This window comes from Emys orbicularis, chromosome 1, assembly GCF_028017835.1.
Source record: "Emys orbicularis isolate rEmyOrb1 chromosome 1, rEmyOrb1.hap1, whole genome shotgun sequence".
Classification (NCBI taxonomy): domain Eukaryota; kingdom Metazoa; phylum Chordata; order Testudines; family Emydidae; genus Emys; species Emys orbicularis.
In genome coordinates, this window is record NC_088683.1 from 12,383,051 (window position 1) to 12,399,154 (window position 16,104).

At 41.5% G+C, this 16,104-nt stretch overlaps 1 protein-coding gene across 1 annotated transcript in view; it reads right to left on the reverse strand.

Annotated features, from left to right (window-relative positions):
* MKLN1 (muskelin 1) overlaps positions 1-14,822 on the reverse strand; it is a 189,370-nt gene extending 174,548 nt beyond the window's left edge. Inside the window, exon 1 of the mRNA XM_065416326.1 lies at positions 14,716-14,822. Within this exon, the coding sequence (XP_065272398.1) occupies positions 14,716-14,822 (107 nt within the window). The remainder of the gene's footprint in view (positions 1-14,715) is intronic.
* Positions 14,823-16,104: the final 1,282 nt, after the last annotated feature.

Genomic DNA, 16,104 nt, shown 5'->3' on the forward strand with positions numbered 1-16,104 from the left:
GGACTCGAGGCAGGAATTGACACAAGGAAATCCTACGGCATGTGTTATGAGGGAGTCAAACTAGACTTTCACAAACAGTTCCTTCTGACCTTAAAAATCTATTAATCTATTGAAAGTATCTTTCCACAGTCCCCAAAATGAGAAAAATCTACATCAGCAAATCTACTAGCGGAGCAAAGAATTAGCTGATGCCCCCAAAACACTGACACAAAAGGACGATCACATACATTTCTTCAGTAATCCACTGCTCCTATTTCTCATCTCCACCAACCCAAAATCCAATTGGGAAGCACGACGTAAATCTACCCTGCCACCCTCCCAGCCTTGCCCCTCAATCATCCAGGATATATGGTAAGAGTGTTCTGATTCTGTTCATAAATGTTTGTAATACGAGAGCTTTAACCATTTCCTCAGCAACTAACTGATGTAAAAAGAGGGTTAGATTAACTCCAAGGAAAAAAATCCATATTTTAATTAATGGAAAAATACAAGCAGAATAATTGCCGACTAAGAAATTTAGTTCAAATATACTTCCCAAGAGTTCCATGAAACGGCAGCACTCACCATAAGTTGCTAGTGCCAACATTTAACAAAACAAAGCTAGCACAGTATTTGCTGCTACAGCAACTTCAATCAAGAATTGCATACAGACTGTTTCTTATAAAACAAGTACCGTAAGTTTCGGTACCTTTTAAAACTTGTGTTGAGACCCAATTATGCAGTTCTTTCTTAATGAAAGAAAGAAGTTTAGCTTTACAGGGAATTTTATAGACCCATTTCTAATTTCTTAAGGATCTGAACCAAAACAAATAGGTGGCTTGTATTGCTACAATGTTTTTCATAAACTTGCTGTTCAGAATAGTAGAGCTTGTGCTCACATTTTGCATTACAGCTAAGAGGTTTCCAAGAGCACCTTCAGAGTTAATTCCTCACCAATTCTTTCTTTTCATGAACCCAAATAAATTTACTATAATTTATGTAGCTTCAAAGCTGTGATGCACTATTAAGCCTATTTACAAGACTTGTGTTTTATTTTTAAAAGAATTAATCAGATTAATGAGGTTTACATTTTTCTGTGTCACCTTCAGAATAAAGATGAACACAGCATCAAGTTAGACAAAGGGATAACTAATGTTATTCCTGACTTACACCAAATGGAGTTACTCCTAATTTACACCAGCAAGAAAGGAGAATCAGGCCTCTAGAGTCTTTTTTGACATAAGCTCTATCTTTTGGTATTGCCAGAAAACCAGAGTAATGCAATAGACAACATACATCTGTGTGAATCTCCAGTTATTCTTTGCAGAATTTTGTAAGATCTCCAAAGAAGTTGGGCAACTGTCAAACAAAAATATCCATAAAGTAAACTTTTAATGAAAGCTAAGAAAGAATTAAGACATTCAGCAGTGATACTGCAATATTGTAGCATTGCTCTTACACAAGCATTTCACTACATAGGAAGGTGAATTCCTGCTTTCATAAATCTGATTTAAGAGCTGTTAACTTATATACAATCTCTCTGCCATAACCACACCTGTTAACATGTACCACCAGCCTTATAGCTTCGCTCTTAATTCTCCCAAATACACTGCATGCTCAAGACTTGCCTATAAAGCATTTAGAAATAAACAAGTACAGTAAAACTCATTTACAGAAACTGATACAGTGAAATTCTAAGTACAGTGAAGTCAAATTTAATTCCCCAATGTGCTAAAACGTGCAAACTAATTCTGAATAAAGTGCATTTCCACCTGAGGAAGTTCTGTGAAAACATGACCTCGCTCTATGGTTGTGTTTTACTTTGTTCAATTGGATTTTGAACTCAAAAAATTCACCCTGGAAATTAATTTCATACCAGGTTCTCTTCAAAGTGTACTTTGGAAAATTCTGCCACATAGTAAGGTTTTGTTCCACCCTTGTTATTTTTACCTGAAGACAAGCTTTTTTGTGCTTTGAAATCTGCCCTAATAAATAGCTTGAGAAGTCTCTCCCCCCGCAACTAGTCAATAGAAAATCATTATTCAGGCAAAACGTAATCCAGCAACTCTAAACTTTACAGAGTACAATAAAGTAGTGTAAGAATATCTGTGTAATAAGTAAGAGGAAAACCTTTTCAAGTATTACATGTGAAAAAGAGGAGACCATAATTAACCAGGAGCTGGAAATTCTTCATAAACCCTGCAGGTTTTGAACCCATAGTGCTAATTTGGTCCCTAAATCAGTTGGTGTTGTTACCCAGTAAGAAAAGCAGCCATCCGTTTAAGAAAAAGTGTTCCAATAAAAATTTAACCCCAGAAAAGGCTGATTATCAGACTAACAGAATCATTGGGCCCACCATATTGGATCAGATCAGTGTACTAACTGGATCAGTAACTTGTTTCCAACAGCAGCCTGTACCACATACTTCAGAGAAAAAAAAGCAAGAATCCCATTGCCAATTGGAAAGTTTCTTTCTGATCTGGTCACTGAAGTGTAGGCTTTTGACTCTAATAATGTAACTGTATATGTCCTCATTATCCAGAAACTGAGCATTTTTTTAATCCCGCTAAGCTCTGCCTCAATATACAGCAGCCATGACTGCCGGAGGTTAATTGTTCATTGCATACAATCGTATTTACTTTTTAATCAGTTTTAAGGTTTCCACTTTTCAATTTCATTGGCTGTCCCCTTGTTGGGGTCCACTAGGCATAGCTACCAGGTAACTCGGGAGAGCGGAAGGCCAGAAGTGCCGATGAAACTCTTTTGCTCTGGGCCTATCTGAACCCCCAGACCCCATCTTGTGAACTCTCACCTACTTCTATGCTAACTGCTTACATGCTGAAGCAGAAATGTAAGGGTCAGCTTTTCTAGCAGGCAGCTGCTGTAAACAGGCCTTGCAAGGCCAAAAGATAAGCAGACGAATGGGAATTTTTCTAATTGTAACTGCTAGAGAAGGGAGGGGTGGGAGGGGTAAGAGGGAGTAACAGAACAAAGGCTTACACAGAAACAGTTTGGAGTATAAAAGGTAAAATTTGTTTGTATTTGTTGCACTGCATTTGAGACATGCTGGTCTCCTAGTGCCATTTCAGAGCTCTGAAATAAACTTGGCTTGCTTTCTCCCCTCGGTGTCTTTATTGGTGCCAAGCACACCGGGCGACGGACCATTGTTGTCCCCTCGAGCCCTTTAGGGCGGGCAACACCCTTGTTCATCCATTATTGTAAAAGATAAGTAAGCACAATTAACTTACCTTCTCTGAATCCCTGATTAATTGTGTATACTTCTATCATGTCCCCTTTAGTCACCCCCCCTCTTTAAACAGTCCTAATATTTCAATCTCTCCTCATACAAAAGACTCAGTTACATAACCATTTTTGTGGCCTTTCCTTGGACCACATCTATTTATATTCTCTTTAGATGGGGTAACCAGAATTGAACACAGCATTCGTGGTGAAGGCTACCTTCAATTTAAATAATGACAATTTTTTTTTTATTCCGTACTTTATACATCTGAACTTAGTTTGCTTTTTTTGACCATTGCTAAGCATGGAGCAGCTGTTTTTATTGAGCTGAATACAATGATACCCAAGTCTTTCCTGTGTGGTTCCAGTTAGTTTGGAACATAGTGACGTTTACAGCTTATTTAAATTATTCCTCCCCTGTTGACCTGGCATTTAATTACAATGGATTTTCATTTGCCATAACGTTGTCATTCAGTTAGCTTTGCTAGATCCCCTGAGGTTCTTCACACATTTCTAATCTTTAATATCCTAAAGAATATTACTAATTTATTTTACAACAGCATAAAAAAAGCCCTAATAGGGATTGTGGTCCCACGGCACTAGGTGATGTATAAACGCAGAACGTCCCTGCCTCAATGAGCCTCAATCTAGGGCTCTGAACCTGTTAGCACTTAGGTTCTCAACTTGGACAGAATGTATAAAGGAATTTTATAGCTGGACTACAGAATGACTGCTAGTCTTTAAAGTCTCAGTAACTCTGTTTCCATTTGTAGAAACACACTTTGATAATACTTTTTCAACTGGAGAACAATCAAGAACATTTAATTTGAATACAGTTACTTTTTACATAAGTTGTGCAGAAATGACTAGTTTTAACAGTATTATATCAATAATTAACAGATTTTAACACCAGAAGGGACCCACATATTCTGGCCTCCTGTATGACACAGGACATAGAATATCACTACAGTGATTCCTGGAACAAGCCTAATAAAGTGTGATTAAACTAGAGCGTACATTGTAGTACCCATCATTTTGGAGGGAACCTACCATGTCTCCGGGTTTAAAGAATCCTATCTGGGGATATTTTTAAGAGCTTCCAGTATCATTCACTAGTGTTCGGAGAGGATCACATGCATGTAAAAAGACCAAAAAGATAGGGGATTGACAGCAACAATGAAATAGCATTCTTAGAAGTGGGTTACTGACATGAAGGATGACAACCAAGATTGACACACTATCAGGTCGTCATAACTAAAAAGTAGAAATCACTGGCCAGCCACATTGGTCATGAGTTAATAGAAGTGACAACCCTGCTTATTTTCCAGGAGGAGTCTGTTCTAAAGGTGTTGAAATTTCATTTTCTAAATCTGGACTACTTCATCCTAATCTGAGAAACCAACTGGATGTAGAAAATGCGGGGGGGAGGGGGGGAAAGAGAAACAGTCTTCCTTTGCTAAGCAATGAACAAAAACGAGGTGGAAGTTTAAAGATAAAGATCTAATAAAGAAGAAATACAGCACTTGCTAATTTATATTACTTAACAATGAAATCTCTGAAGAACTGTAATTTAGTAAAACACTGATCAAACAAAGCAGGTATATGTTACCAGAAAGTATTACAACCTTTCAAGGAGTTAGCTTATACTTTTAATACATCAAATAGGTAAAGACTGTTAGAGAAGAGTTAAACATTTGTTTCTAAAATACTGTATGTGTATTGATTTGATTTGAAGTCAGTATACCCCAAATACAAAGCTAACGGTGATACAGCCACACAATTAAATGGAACATCAAATTGTGCACTATCTAAGCTGATTCAATTAAGAGTATTGAGGGGGATATTTTCCTAAAACCCCTCCCCATTTCCGTTTCTTTTTAACTTCAGCCTTCACCTATGTTAATACTTGGTAAATATGTACATTTGCATCAACACATCTATTACTTTTTTAATTTTATACAAAAATACAGTTCCTCTGGTGACCCCCTTTTTTTGCAGGCCATTCACTTCTCAAGGTCCACCCACTGCCATCTGCCTTAAGAGATTTGCATCCCTGTTAAAGCAAAGTAAGATGTTCACAATAGGGTTCCAGAGATATTATTGCTGTAACTGCTGCTGCTGCCGCCGCCGCCATTTACCTATTCACAGGTAGAACCTGCGCCTTCCATAGGCCAATTCCCAGAGCCACTGGGACACATGCCCCACTTGCTCAGAAATAGGAGAAGGCACTCGGGTTCTGCATCCCACATAGTCCTTTTTCAGATTAATTAAAATAAACACCAGCGCATCCAATTCTCTCAGGCTTACAGACTTAAATAGCACAAGCGCTAACAACAATCAAGTCCACCATATGGGATTGATCTCAGTTCCTCCTGGCTAGTGAAAGATCTTCTGGGACCCCCCAAAAAAGACTGTAAATATTTCCTTTAAAAAGAAAACGCTACCTCACACCCTAAAGCAACTGTATTCCAACTAGTCCTAAAGAAATTAGTACTCTGCACAGGTGACCTTGGCTAATTACCACTTCATGTTAAGCCTCACCTTCCTATGCCATCTTCTTGATTAGCTTGCTTAGAATCATCTCCAGACCCACTTAACATCCTCCACAGCCTTGGAGCCACCTCAGTCAGGGTTCAGGCCAAGGCATGGCATAGACACATTACTTGTTGCCCTTGTGGATATCCTCCTGTCCACAGAAATGCATACTTAACCTACTGGGCCTATATGTGGCATTCAACACAGCTGATGACCACCACATTCTTCTCTCTCCCTTCAAGAAACAATAAAAGTTCATCCTAAAACTGTCAGAATCTTCTCTCAGACCAACCCAGACAGATGTGATAGGGAACTGTTCCAACACTCCCAGAGCATTCATCTACCAAGTCCAGCAAAGCTCTATTCTGTCCCTCATCTTATTGCAGAAACTGTAACACTTGGGAATCTGGCAAGACCCTACAGTCTAAAATGTCAGCAATATGAAGACGATTCTCAGCTCAACACATCCTTCAAATCAGATTTAAGCAGCACTATCTCCTAGACTTCCCAATGCCTTGAGAAGACCCACCACCCAGGTTAAAGTGAACCTAGGTAAGGCTGATGTTAGGAAAAGGCGAACACTTTGAAGAATTTGCCTACTCCATAACATCCCTTTCTATCAAAGGCATGGGCCAACTGATAATGAAGCTGCTTGCAGCTTTGTGAACATCCCAGACTCTTCAGTGCTTTTAATTATTATTCCATGGATGGGACCTCTTTAATTTTTTCAGTTCCTAGGTTACCCTGAAGTATTCATGTAAAGATCATCTTTAAAATGTTTTTGATGCTATAAACATCAGGTTCCAGCTTCAGTCTGTGACTGAGAACTTTACCAAGTCTAAAATGGAAGTTATTAAAACACATAGGATTTTTATATGACTACTAGGAAACAATAAATCAAGTTCTAGAACTGTCTAGTAGGGAAGGGAAATGGGTGGAGTCACTGAAGAAAGAGCAGGGCATGATTAATGGGCAGAATCACTTTTTGTTTGGTATTGAAAAGGAGGAAGAGGGTAAAGTCCTGAACTATTAAAAGCACACGGTTTGGTAGAATCTAGGAACAACTTCAAGGTGGGTTGTGCATCTGATAATGTGATAAAGCTGACTAGCTCATCTTATTTTGCACTAGTCACTACTAGATGCAGCAACAGAAAAGCTAGGGAAAGAACTGAGGAATAAAAGAATCAGGTACACAATGCATATCACTTACTGGGTCAATTCTCAATTTCAGCAAGTACTATACAATCTCTAAAGGGAAAAAATGTATTCCTATTTAACAGAAGTGATTCTATACATTAAAAGGAAAACCTCATTTGCATTCAAGTTGCTGAAGATGCCATCCAAGAATGCAGATAAAAGCATGATACGGTCTCTCATTTACTCTGAAAACAAAAATGAAATAAGGATGAAAATTTAGGTACAATCATCTAAACTTCTGACATATGAATGGAGAGCACACTTCAGCTCACTGAGAAAGTATTAAGACCTAAAGCACATTGTGGTAGTTCAAACGTTCTTCCAAAATTGCCATTAGCAGCATAATAGACTGGAAGAGGGCAGATGGATGGATGAAATGCAGAGACTGAGACACTCAGGAAAATTGTTTCTCTACATCTGCATCCAACTGTCATTAAGTATGTTGACATTTGCACTGTGTACAAGGATGACTGATCAAAATACAGCATGCTTTTTACCTAATGGACTCTACACAACAACAGCACTAAACATATATAGTAGAATCTCAGAGTTACGAACACCAGAGTTACGAACTGACCTGTCAACCACACACCTAATTTGGAACTGGAAGTATACAAGCAGGCAGCAGCAGACACACACACACACAAATGTAAATACAGTACTGTGTTAAATGTAAACTACTAAAAATATAAAGGGAAAGATTTAAAAAAGATTTGATAAGGTAAGGAAACCGTTTCTGTTCTTGTTTCATTTAAATTAAGATGGTTAAAAGCAGCTTTTTTCTTCAACATAGTAAAGTTTCAAAGCTATATCAAGTCAATGTTCAGCCGTATACTTTTGAAAAAACACCCATAACATTTTGATAAGAACATTTCAGAGTTACGAACAACCTCAATTCCAGAGGTGTTCGTAACTCTGAGTTCTACTGTAAAAGCCAACAAAGGCATTTTCAGAGGGACCTGACAGACTGCAATCTGATGACACTACTGTTGCAGTCCAAATGGAAATCTGCTTTCACCTAATTAATAAAGAACTAGAACTACTTAAGGAAAATCCAAAAACGAGCTTCAGGAACTTTTCATACTTAGTCTTCACTGATCACAAATCAAAGGTTGAGTCCAGAACAGGAAGAAAAAGCTGATTTGTGACTAATGGAACATAAGTGAGTTCCTCCTTCTACCATTTAAAATTAAGATACAAATTTCGACTAAGTCTATGAAGAAGCTTGTCACATCAGTTTTTCTAAACAACTGTGGAAATATAATCTCAAAAAACAGGACAGCTGAATTCAGAATGTTACCAGTTTTCAAAAAAAGAAAACGGAATGCCACTCCAGCCAGCTCAGAGTCAATCAAGCACATTCTTAGCACTTTGACTGTTCTGATCAAAACTTTTTAATAGGTTAGATTGTGAAAAAGCAAGTGTATCCATATCTAAGGGTAAATACAAGAATGGTAGATACTAGTTTACTCCTGGGGGGAATTCTGCACCAAAAAATTAAAAATTCTTCATATTTTATTTGTCAAAGCAACACAATATAATCATGCCAGTTTCAATTATTTTGGTAATTTATTTCAAAATATCTGTCAGCAAACATGTCTAACAATACAGACAACAAAAAAGATTCAGGAAATGTTTTTTGACAAATAGATTCCTTACTAAGCATATTAATACAGAACTTTGAGTAATAATTCATTTAAATTACAATACAGAAACGTATTCCCCACAAAAGCAGTGCAAAGTCTTGGGGGAGTCAGGGGTAAAGGAGGAACTGAAGGACAAGGAAGTAATTGCTGGGAAGGAGCCTGGGAGTGAACCTAGAGGATTGTTGGGTATGTGTGGGAAAAATACAGAAAAGTACCTGCTACAGCGGGTGAGCCAGGTACCCTCTGTTCTGGTGCCATCGCAACCCCTGGTGGGCAAAAGGCATAACTGCAGCACCTCTCCAGCAGAATATATTTTCTGCAGCAAAAAAAAAAAAAAAAAAAAATCTGCAGGGGACATGAATTCTGCGCATGTGCAGTGGTGCAGAATTCCCCCGGACTAAAACAATTCTGCACAATGTATGATGTTTTGTGTCTGAGGAATATACATGCTTATGAAGTGAAACAGTACACCTTTTCTATTTCACTTAATAAAAACCCTGAAGGGAATTTCCTAGTTTTATCGCTTTACAGAAAAAAAATTGGGATATTTAGTGGTGGAAAAAGTCACAACAAACTTGTCAGCAACATGAGACAGCCATTTCTTCCCAGGGGCTGAGCCTGCCAGCTCTTTGGCAATGCCAGTCTACAGTGAGTCAGAGCAAGTGATGGAAGGAAAGACCAGTTTTTCTTCTCGTCTTGCAAGTATCAAGCTACTCCAGCACAATAAAACGATGACTAAACTAGGCACTATTTGGAGGTTCAGACTGCTATGTGCTAGAAAGATAGCCCCAGTGGAATACACTTATGGGACATTAAAAGGTACCAATGCCCGTCCCCTTCTTTTCACATATTATATTTAATACACACCAAGATGTACTCCCTTAAAAAGAATTTTCAACAAATCCAGCTCAGATCAATAGTGACCAAAGTCACTGCAATCAGATGGTTGTTTCTGTGGTTTATGCAAAGTGAGTTAGTGGTCCTCAGTGCAATTTGTACCTTGCTGGTATTTCAGTCCATGCTTTTTCACACTCTATCCTAGCAGTTCATATAGACGAACAAGTTGGGGAGGCAGGCGAGAGCTAAGAAAGTGGAGGATCAGGTGCTCATCACAACTCTCCAGGAGCAGCCTCATTCAGTCGAAATAGCATTAAGATGACTTCCGTCTATCTTTCTACTCTCTGCCATATCTGAGGCAGGACAGCAGAATTCCATGATGGACCTTATCAAATCCTGCTGGATTATTCTGTAATGAGTGTATGAATTTGTTCTTGACTCAATTTTCCTGGCAACAACTCATAACTTTCCCAAGAACCAACAGAATCAATGACATGATTCCTGGATTCTTGACACCCTCGCTGCTGCCCATGGAGTTCTGAATAGCAACAGCAAAAGTGTCCTGATCATCATCATTAACTTCATTTGACTGCTTGGGAAACTCAGGAACAGCTGTAAAAGATGCTGGAGCTGTCCTTCTGCAAATTCGAGAGAGTACTTCCTTGGGTGATATTTGGAAGGTTCTCTTTAAAAATAGGTTTAGTCTCTGTGTTTATAGAGTGACTTCAGATTCTGCAATAACTAATAGTTTAGCAATCACCAACCTCAAAACAAACAAACAAACAAAAAGTCCCCAGAGAAGCTGTCCCTATTGTCACTGCCAAACAGGTGAGTGGACTGCCAAGTACTGGCTGTACTTACAGCCTTTTGGCCCCATCCCCATATTAACAGAAAGCAACCAGAATTATCTGAATGCTACCAATAAGTATTTGTGTAATATTCGGGGAGAATACCTAGAATCACGTTAACTGTTTAAAAATTAAACTTCAGTCCCAAGCCTTCTACATTTTATCCACTTACCAGTTTAAGTCAACAATGGATTCAGATCCCCACTAGCATTCAAAAAGCTGTTGCCAGCAGGGCTCTAACTGGCCAGCAGGGACAAGGATTTCGCATTTCATAATTTTGTTTTACATTTAAAATCATGCTGAGTGCCAAAGGTGAGTCTAAACCATGGTTTTGTTAGTAGAGTCCATGAGAGATGGACAGAAGAAACCCTGTCCACATTAGTACACCTCTACCCCGATATAACGCGACCCGATATAACACAAATTCGGATATAACGCGGTAAAGCAGTGCTCCAGGGGGGCGAGGCTGCACACTCTGGTGGATCAAAGCAAGTTCAATATAACACGGTTTCAGCTATAACACGGTAAGATTTTTTGGCTCCCGAGGACAGCGTTATATCGAGGTAGAGGTGTACTTCACCACAACTGTAGTAAGGATGGTTCTTCTCCCAGTGACAGGGCTAATCATTTTGGGGAAACCAGCAGTCTACATTAATTCTATCCATAACACAGTAGGACATAGTCTCCTAGCATGTCCCATTATGGTTCAAATAATTCAGACTTACAGCTTAGGCAGGACTGAACCGTGTTTTAACTGTGGACCCTAGCAACATTTCTGGACCATCATTTGGTCTGGTCCTGTCTACTTTTAAAACAAGCCAAGTTTTAACTGTGTCATGGTGTACATCCTGTAACTGCATCAGCTCCACTTCCAGAGGTTTTTTTCAAAATTTCAATACTCCTTCTCATGCTGCTTCCACTTAACATTTCTCCATTTAAAAAGTGGCAGAATACTTTAGCCTGCAGCCAGGGAAAGGACTGCTCCTGGCCTTTACATTTGGTATAAGGTTTGTTAGGTCTCCAAACATAGCAGTTAGTGTGAAATCATCAAGTGAGGGGTTTTAGTCCATTACCACTAGGATCATTCTCAGCCCAACTATTCAATATTTATCAATGATCTGGAAGAACACATGCAAACTTTAACCGCAATGATTTTATACAACAAAAAAATTATGAGAATAACTGTAAGGACGTGTCACCAATACAGAGTAATCCAGATTGCTAGTAATCTGGGCACACTAAAACATACATTTTAATGAGGGCTGTCAATTAATCATAGTTAACTCAAAAAAATGATTAATCGCACTGTTATACAATAGAATACCAATTGAAATGTATTAAATATTTTCAGGTATATTGATTTCGTACAGCACAAAATACAAAGTGTACGTGCTCACTTTATTTTTTATTACAAATATTTAAACTGTAAAAATGATAAACAAAAGAAATAGTATTATTCAAGTCACCTCATTCAAGTACTGTAGTGCAATCTGTCATGAAAGTGTAACAACAAAAATAATCTATATTTGTATGCAACTGCTCTCAAAAACAAAACAATGTAAAGCTTTACAGCCTACAATGTGAGATTTCTAAAAATAGCTACAGCACTGGACCCAAGGTTTAAGAATCTGAAGTGCCATCCAAAATCAGAGAGATGAGATGTGGAACATGCTTTCAGAAGTCTTAAAAGAGCAATACTCAGATGTGGAAACTACAGAATCCAAACCATCAAAAAAAGAAAATCAACCTTCTGTTGCTGGCATCTGACTCAGATGACGAAAATGAACATGCGTTGGTCCGTTCTGCTTTGGACCGTTATCTAGCAGAACCCATCATTAGCATGGACGCATGTCCTCTGGAATGGTGGTTGAAGCATAAAGGGACATATGAATCTTTAGCACATCTGGCACGTAAATGTCTTGCAACACCAGCTACAACAGTGCCATGCAAACGCCTGTTCTCACTTTCAGGTGACACTGTAAACAAGAAGCGGGCAGCATTGTCTCCTGCAAATTGTAACCAAACTTGTTTGTCTGAGCGATTGGCTGAAGTAGGACTGAGTGGACTCGTAGGCTCTAAAGTTATACATTGTTTTATTTTTTAATACCTTTTTTGTACATAATTCTACATTTGTAAGTTCAACTTTCATAATAAAGATATTGCAATACAGTACTTGTATTAGGTGAATTGAAAAATATTCCTTTTGTTTTTTACAGTGCAAATATTTGTAATCAAAAATAAATATAAAGTGAGCACTGTACACTTTGTATTCTGTGTTATAATTGAAATCAATATATTGAAAAATGTAGAAAACATCCAAAAATATTTAAATAAATGTTATTCTATTACTGTTTACCAGCATGATTAATCACACCATTAATCGTGATTAATTTTTTGCACTTGACAGCCCTAATTTTAATACAGTTAAATGTAAGGTCACACATCCTCGAACACAAGTCATATTTACAGGATGGGAGATTGTATCCTGAAGAGCAGACACTGTAAAAAAAACTTAGATCAGCATGGTAGATAGCCTCTAACCAGGAACACCTAATGAGATACTGTGGCAAAGAGGGCTAAGAGGATGCTTGGCTATACAAGCAAAACTATTCAGTGGGGAGTCTTTACCTTTGTAAACAGCACTGGTGAGACCAATACTGGAATACTTCGTCCAGTTCTGGTATCAACCCTGATGCTTCTCAAATTTTTTTAAAGCAAACAACTGCAAGAATGATTCGAGATCTGGAAAACAAGCCTTACAAAGAGAGAGTTTAGTCTATATGGCTTATCAAAGGAAAGGTGAAGAGATGATTTGGTCACAGACTAGGAGTACATACACAGAGAAGATATCTGACACTAAAGGAATCCAGACTTCGGGTACGTCTACACTTACCTCCGGGTCCGACGGCAGGCAATCGATGTTCTGGGATCGATTTATCGCGTCTTGTCTAGACGCGATAAATCGATCCCGGATCGATCCCGGAAGTGCTCGCCGTCGACGCCGGTACTCCAGCTCGGCGAGAGGAGTACGCGGCATCGACGGGGGAGCCTGCCTGCAGCGTCTGGACCCGCGGTAAGTTCAGACTAAGGTACTTCGAATTCAGCTACGTTATTAACGTAGCTGAATTTGCGTACCTTAGTCCGAAGTGGGGGGGGGTAGTGTGGACCAGACCTTCCAATGGCTGGAAGTTAATGCCTTTGCATCTGGTTAAGTAAAAAAAAAAAAAAAATTAAACGAAGTAAAACACTTTTTTTAAAAACATGAGTAAAGGTAATTAACCAAAGGAAATAGATAGAGGATGAGATAACTCCATCACTTGAAGTCTGACTGGATGCCAGTCTAGAAGACATGCTCTGGTTCAACCAGAATTTATGGCCTGTTTTCATGCAGATGGTCAGATTGTTTACACATAATAGCACCTTTAAAAATCTATGAAAATTCAAAACTGAACTGATACACGGTCAACATCAATAAGAATAAAGCCAGGCCATACTAGTTTTATGCTACTTATAAAGTTTATTCATTTTACTGTCAACAGCCATTGGAATTTAACAGGTCATAACTAGTGGGCAGTATGACCTAGATTCGCATTCACCGAGATTTCACCACTTCGGTATTCATTAATGATGCTATGTGAATACGGCAAAATGCAACTTCGACCTACTTTCTTCAAGCCTGGATCTAACCTTAAAGCCTACTTACTTACTTACAAACAAACACACACACACCCCTTAAACAGAGGACGAGAAAACACTAACTGCTAACAACAGACAGAGCGTGGAGTGAACAGACCCTTTACTGCACGGTTAGCATTTCAGAGGCTGGAAGAGCGAGGTGAAATGAGGTAAAGGACAAGGCCACCAGAAGACGGAAGACTAGCGAAGCTGCAGGAATAGGGCACGGGGATAGGACAGTCCCTGGTTTTCTCCCATGGTGTCAGATGGGCCACATTTAACCGAAGAAACGATCAGGTCACCCCCTTCCCCGGGTTAAAGCTACCCCCCCCCCGATCCCGGTGTCCCCTTCCTGCAGCCACCGCTCATCTTTCCTCAGGACACCGAGGTCCGAGACCCCCGCCGGCCTCTCTTCTCCCGCAGCTGCCCGGGGCGGGGGCACTGCGCGGCTCCGGGGTGGGGGCGCCCCGACACAGCTCACGCTGGGCGGGGGGGGGGGGGGGGGGGGCGGGAGCGGCCCCCTCTGCCCCCGGCCCGGCCGGATCAGCGCCGGGGCCAGGCTGCGGACAAGTCCCGGGGCCCTCTCAGGAGCCGTGTCCCTGGCGCCCCGGCCTCGCCCGCGCCAGCCCGCTCTGCCCCACGGCCTCGCCCTCCGGCCCTGCCCCCGGGCCCCGCGCAGGCCCAGAGCGCGGCGGCGGGCGCGGCGAACCGACGCCGCGCTCGGCCCCCGTGGTACTGGCGGCGGCTCGGTCACTCACTCGGGCAGGTAGGTGGAGGAGAAGCTGCTCCAGCGGTGCAGGGTGTAGCCCAGCACCCGGCTCTCGGGCCCGGCCGGACCCGCGGGCCCCGCCGCCGCCGCCGCCATCTTGTCAGCAGCAGCAGTAGCGGAGGGGGGGAGGGGCCGCCGCTCTTAAAGGGGCCGCCGCCCTCCCGAGCCCGAGGGGAGCGGGCCGGGCTGGGAGGTTGGGGAGGCGAGAGACTCGCGGTCCGGCCTGTCCGTGTGTCTATCATTGCAGAGAGACAAGCGGACACACCTCGCAGACAGCTGACAGGCAGGCATTACAGACCACCAGACAGAAGGACAGACAGACCGGCAGGGATTGCAGACACAGTCAGTCTAGGGTCACCCGATGTCCTGATTTTATAGGGACAGTCCCGATTTTGGGGTCTTTTTCTTCTATATTCTCCTATGACCCCCCACCCCCTGTCCCGATTTTTCACATTTGCTGTCTGGTCACCCTAAGTCAGTCCCATTGCAGAAAGACGGGCAGACGCTGCGGCCAGCACAGGCAGAGACATTACAGACAATCCGACAGACCCCGCTGCAGCCCGCAGCCAGGCTTGACAGCCCAGACACACACATTGCAGAGAGACAGACAGACCCAGCCTACAGCCATTGCAGTCACACCTGGCAGAAAGACAGACGTTGCTAGGGTGACCAGACAACAAGTGTGAAAAATCGGGACAGGGAGTGGGGGGTAATAGGAGCCTATATAAGAAAAAGACCCCAAAATCGGGACTGTCCCTATAAAATCGGGACATCTGGTCACCCTAGACGTTGCCCACAAGCAGACCGATATTGCAGAGACACTGGCAGACATAACAAACAAGCAGACAAACGTTGCAGACAGACCCACACTGCAGGCAGCTATTGTAGATGGGCAGGCCAGGCAGGCCGTTCAGTGGGGTAGGTTAGTCCCTACCCCATGGACTAACACCCGATTGTGCTAGGCACTGTACTGTCTGATGGCTTTCCTGGCTGTCTGATGGGGCTGTCTCTCTACGGGCTTATATTGTGCGCTGGCATGTAGGCACTTCCAGACCAGGATGAGGACAAAATTGAATCCTAGGCCTCCTGCACGGACGGACAGACAGAGGGGAGCTCACAGACACATGCTGAGATCCAAGCCCAAGTGGTTTCTGGCAGGCCAAGCCCTGCTCCGTCCCTGGGTTGCAGTGTGGTGGCGTGTCTGCTAGGAGCCCCAGCAATATAGTGAGGAATTGCCTGGCACCGGGCAGTAAAGAAATGGATAAAACAAATAAACTACACAAGCAGGGTTTTGTCCTTTAGGATTATTTGTCATCATCACCCATTGCTGGTTCATGGCTGCTGTGTGTCATCTCATTTATTTCTCCTGATACCACAG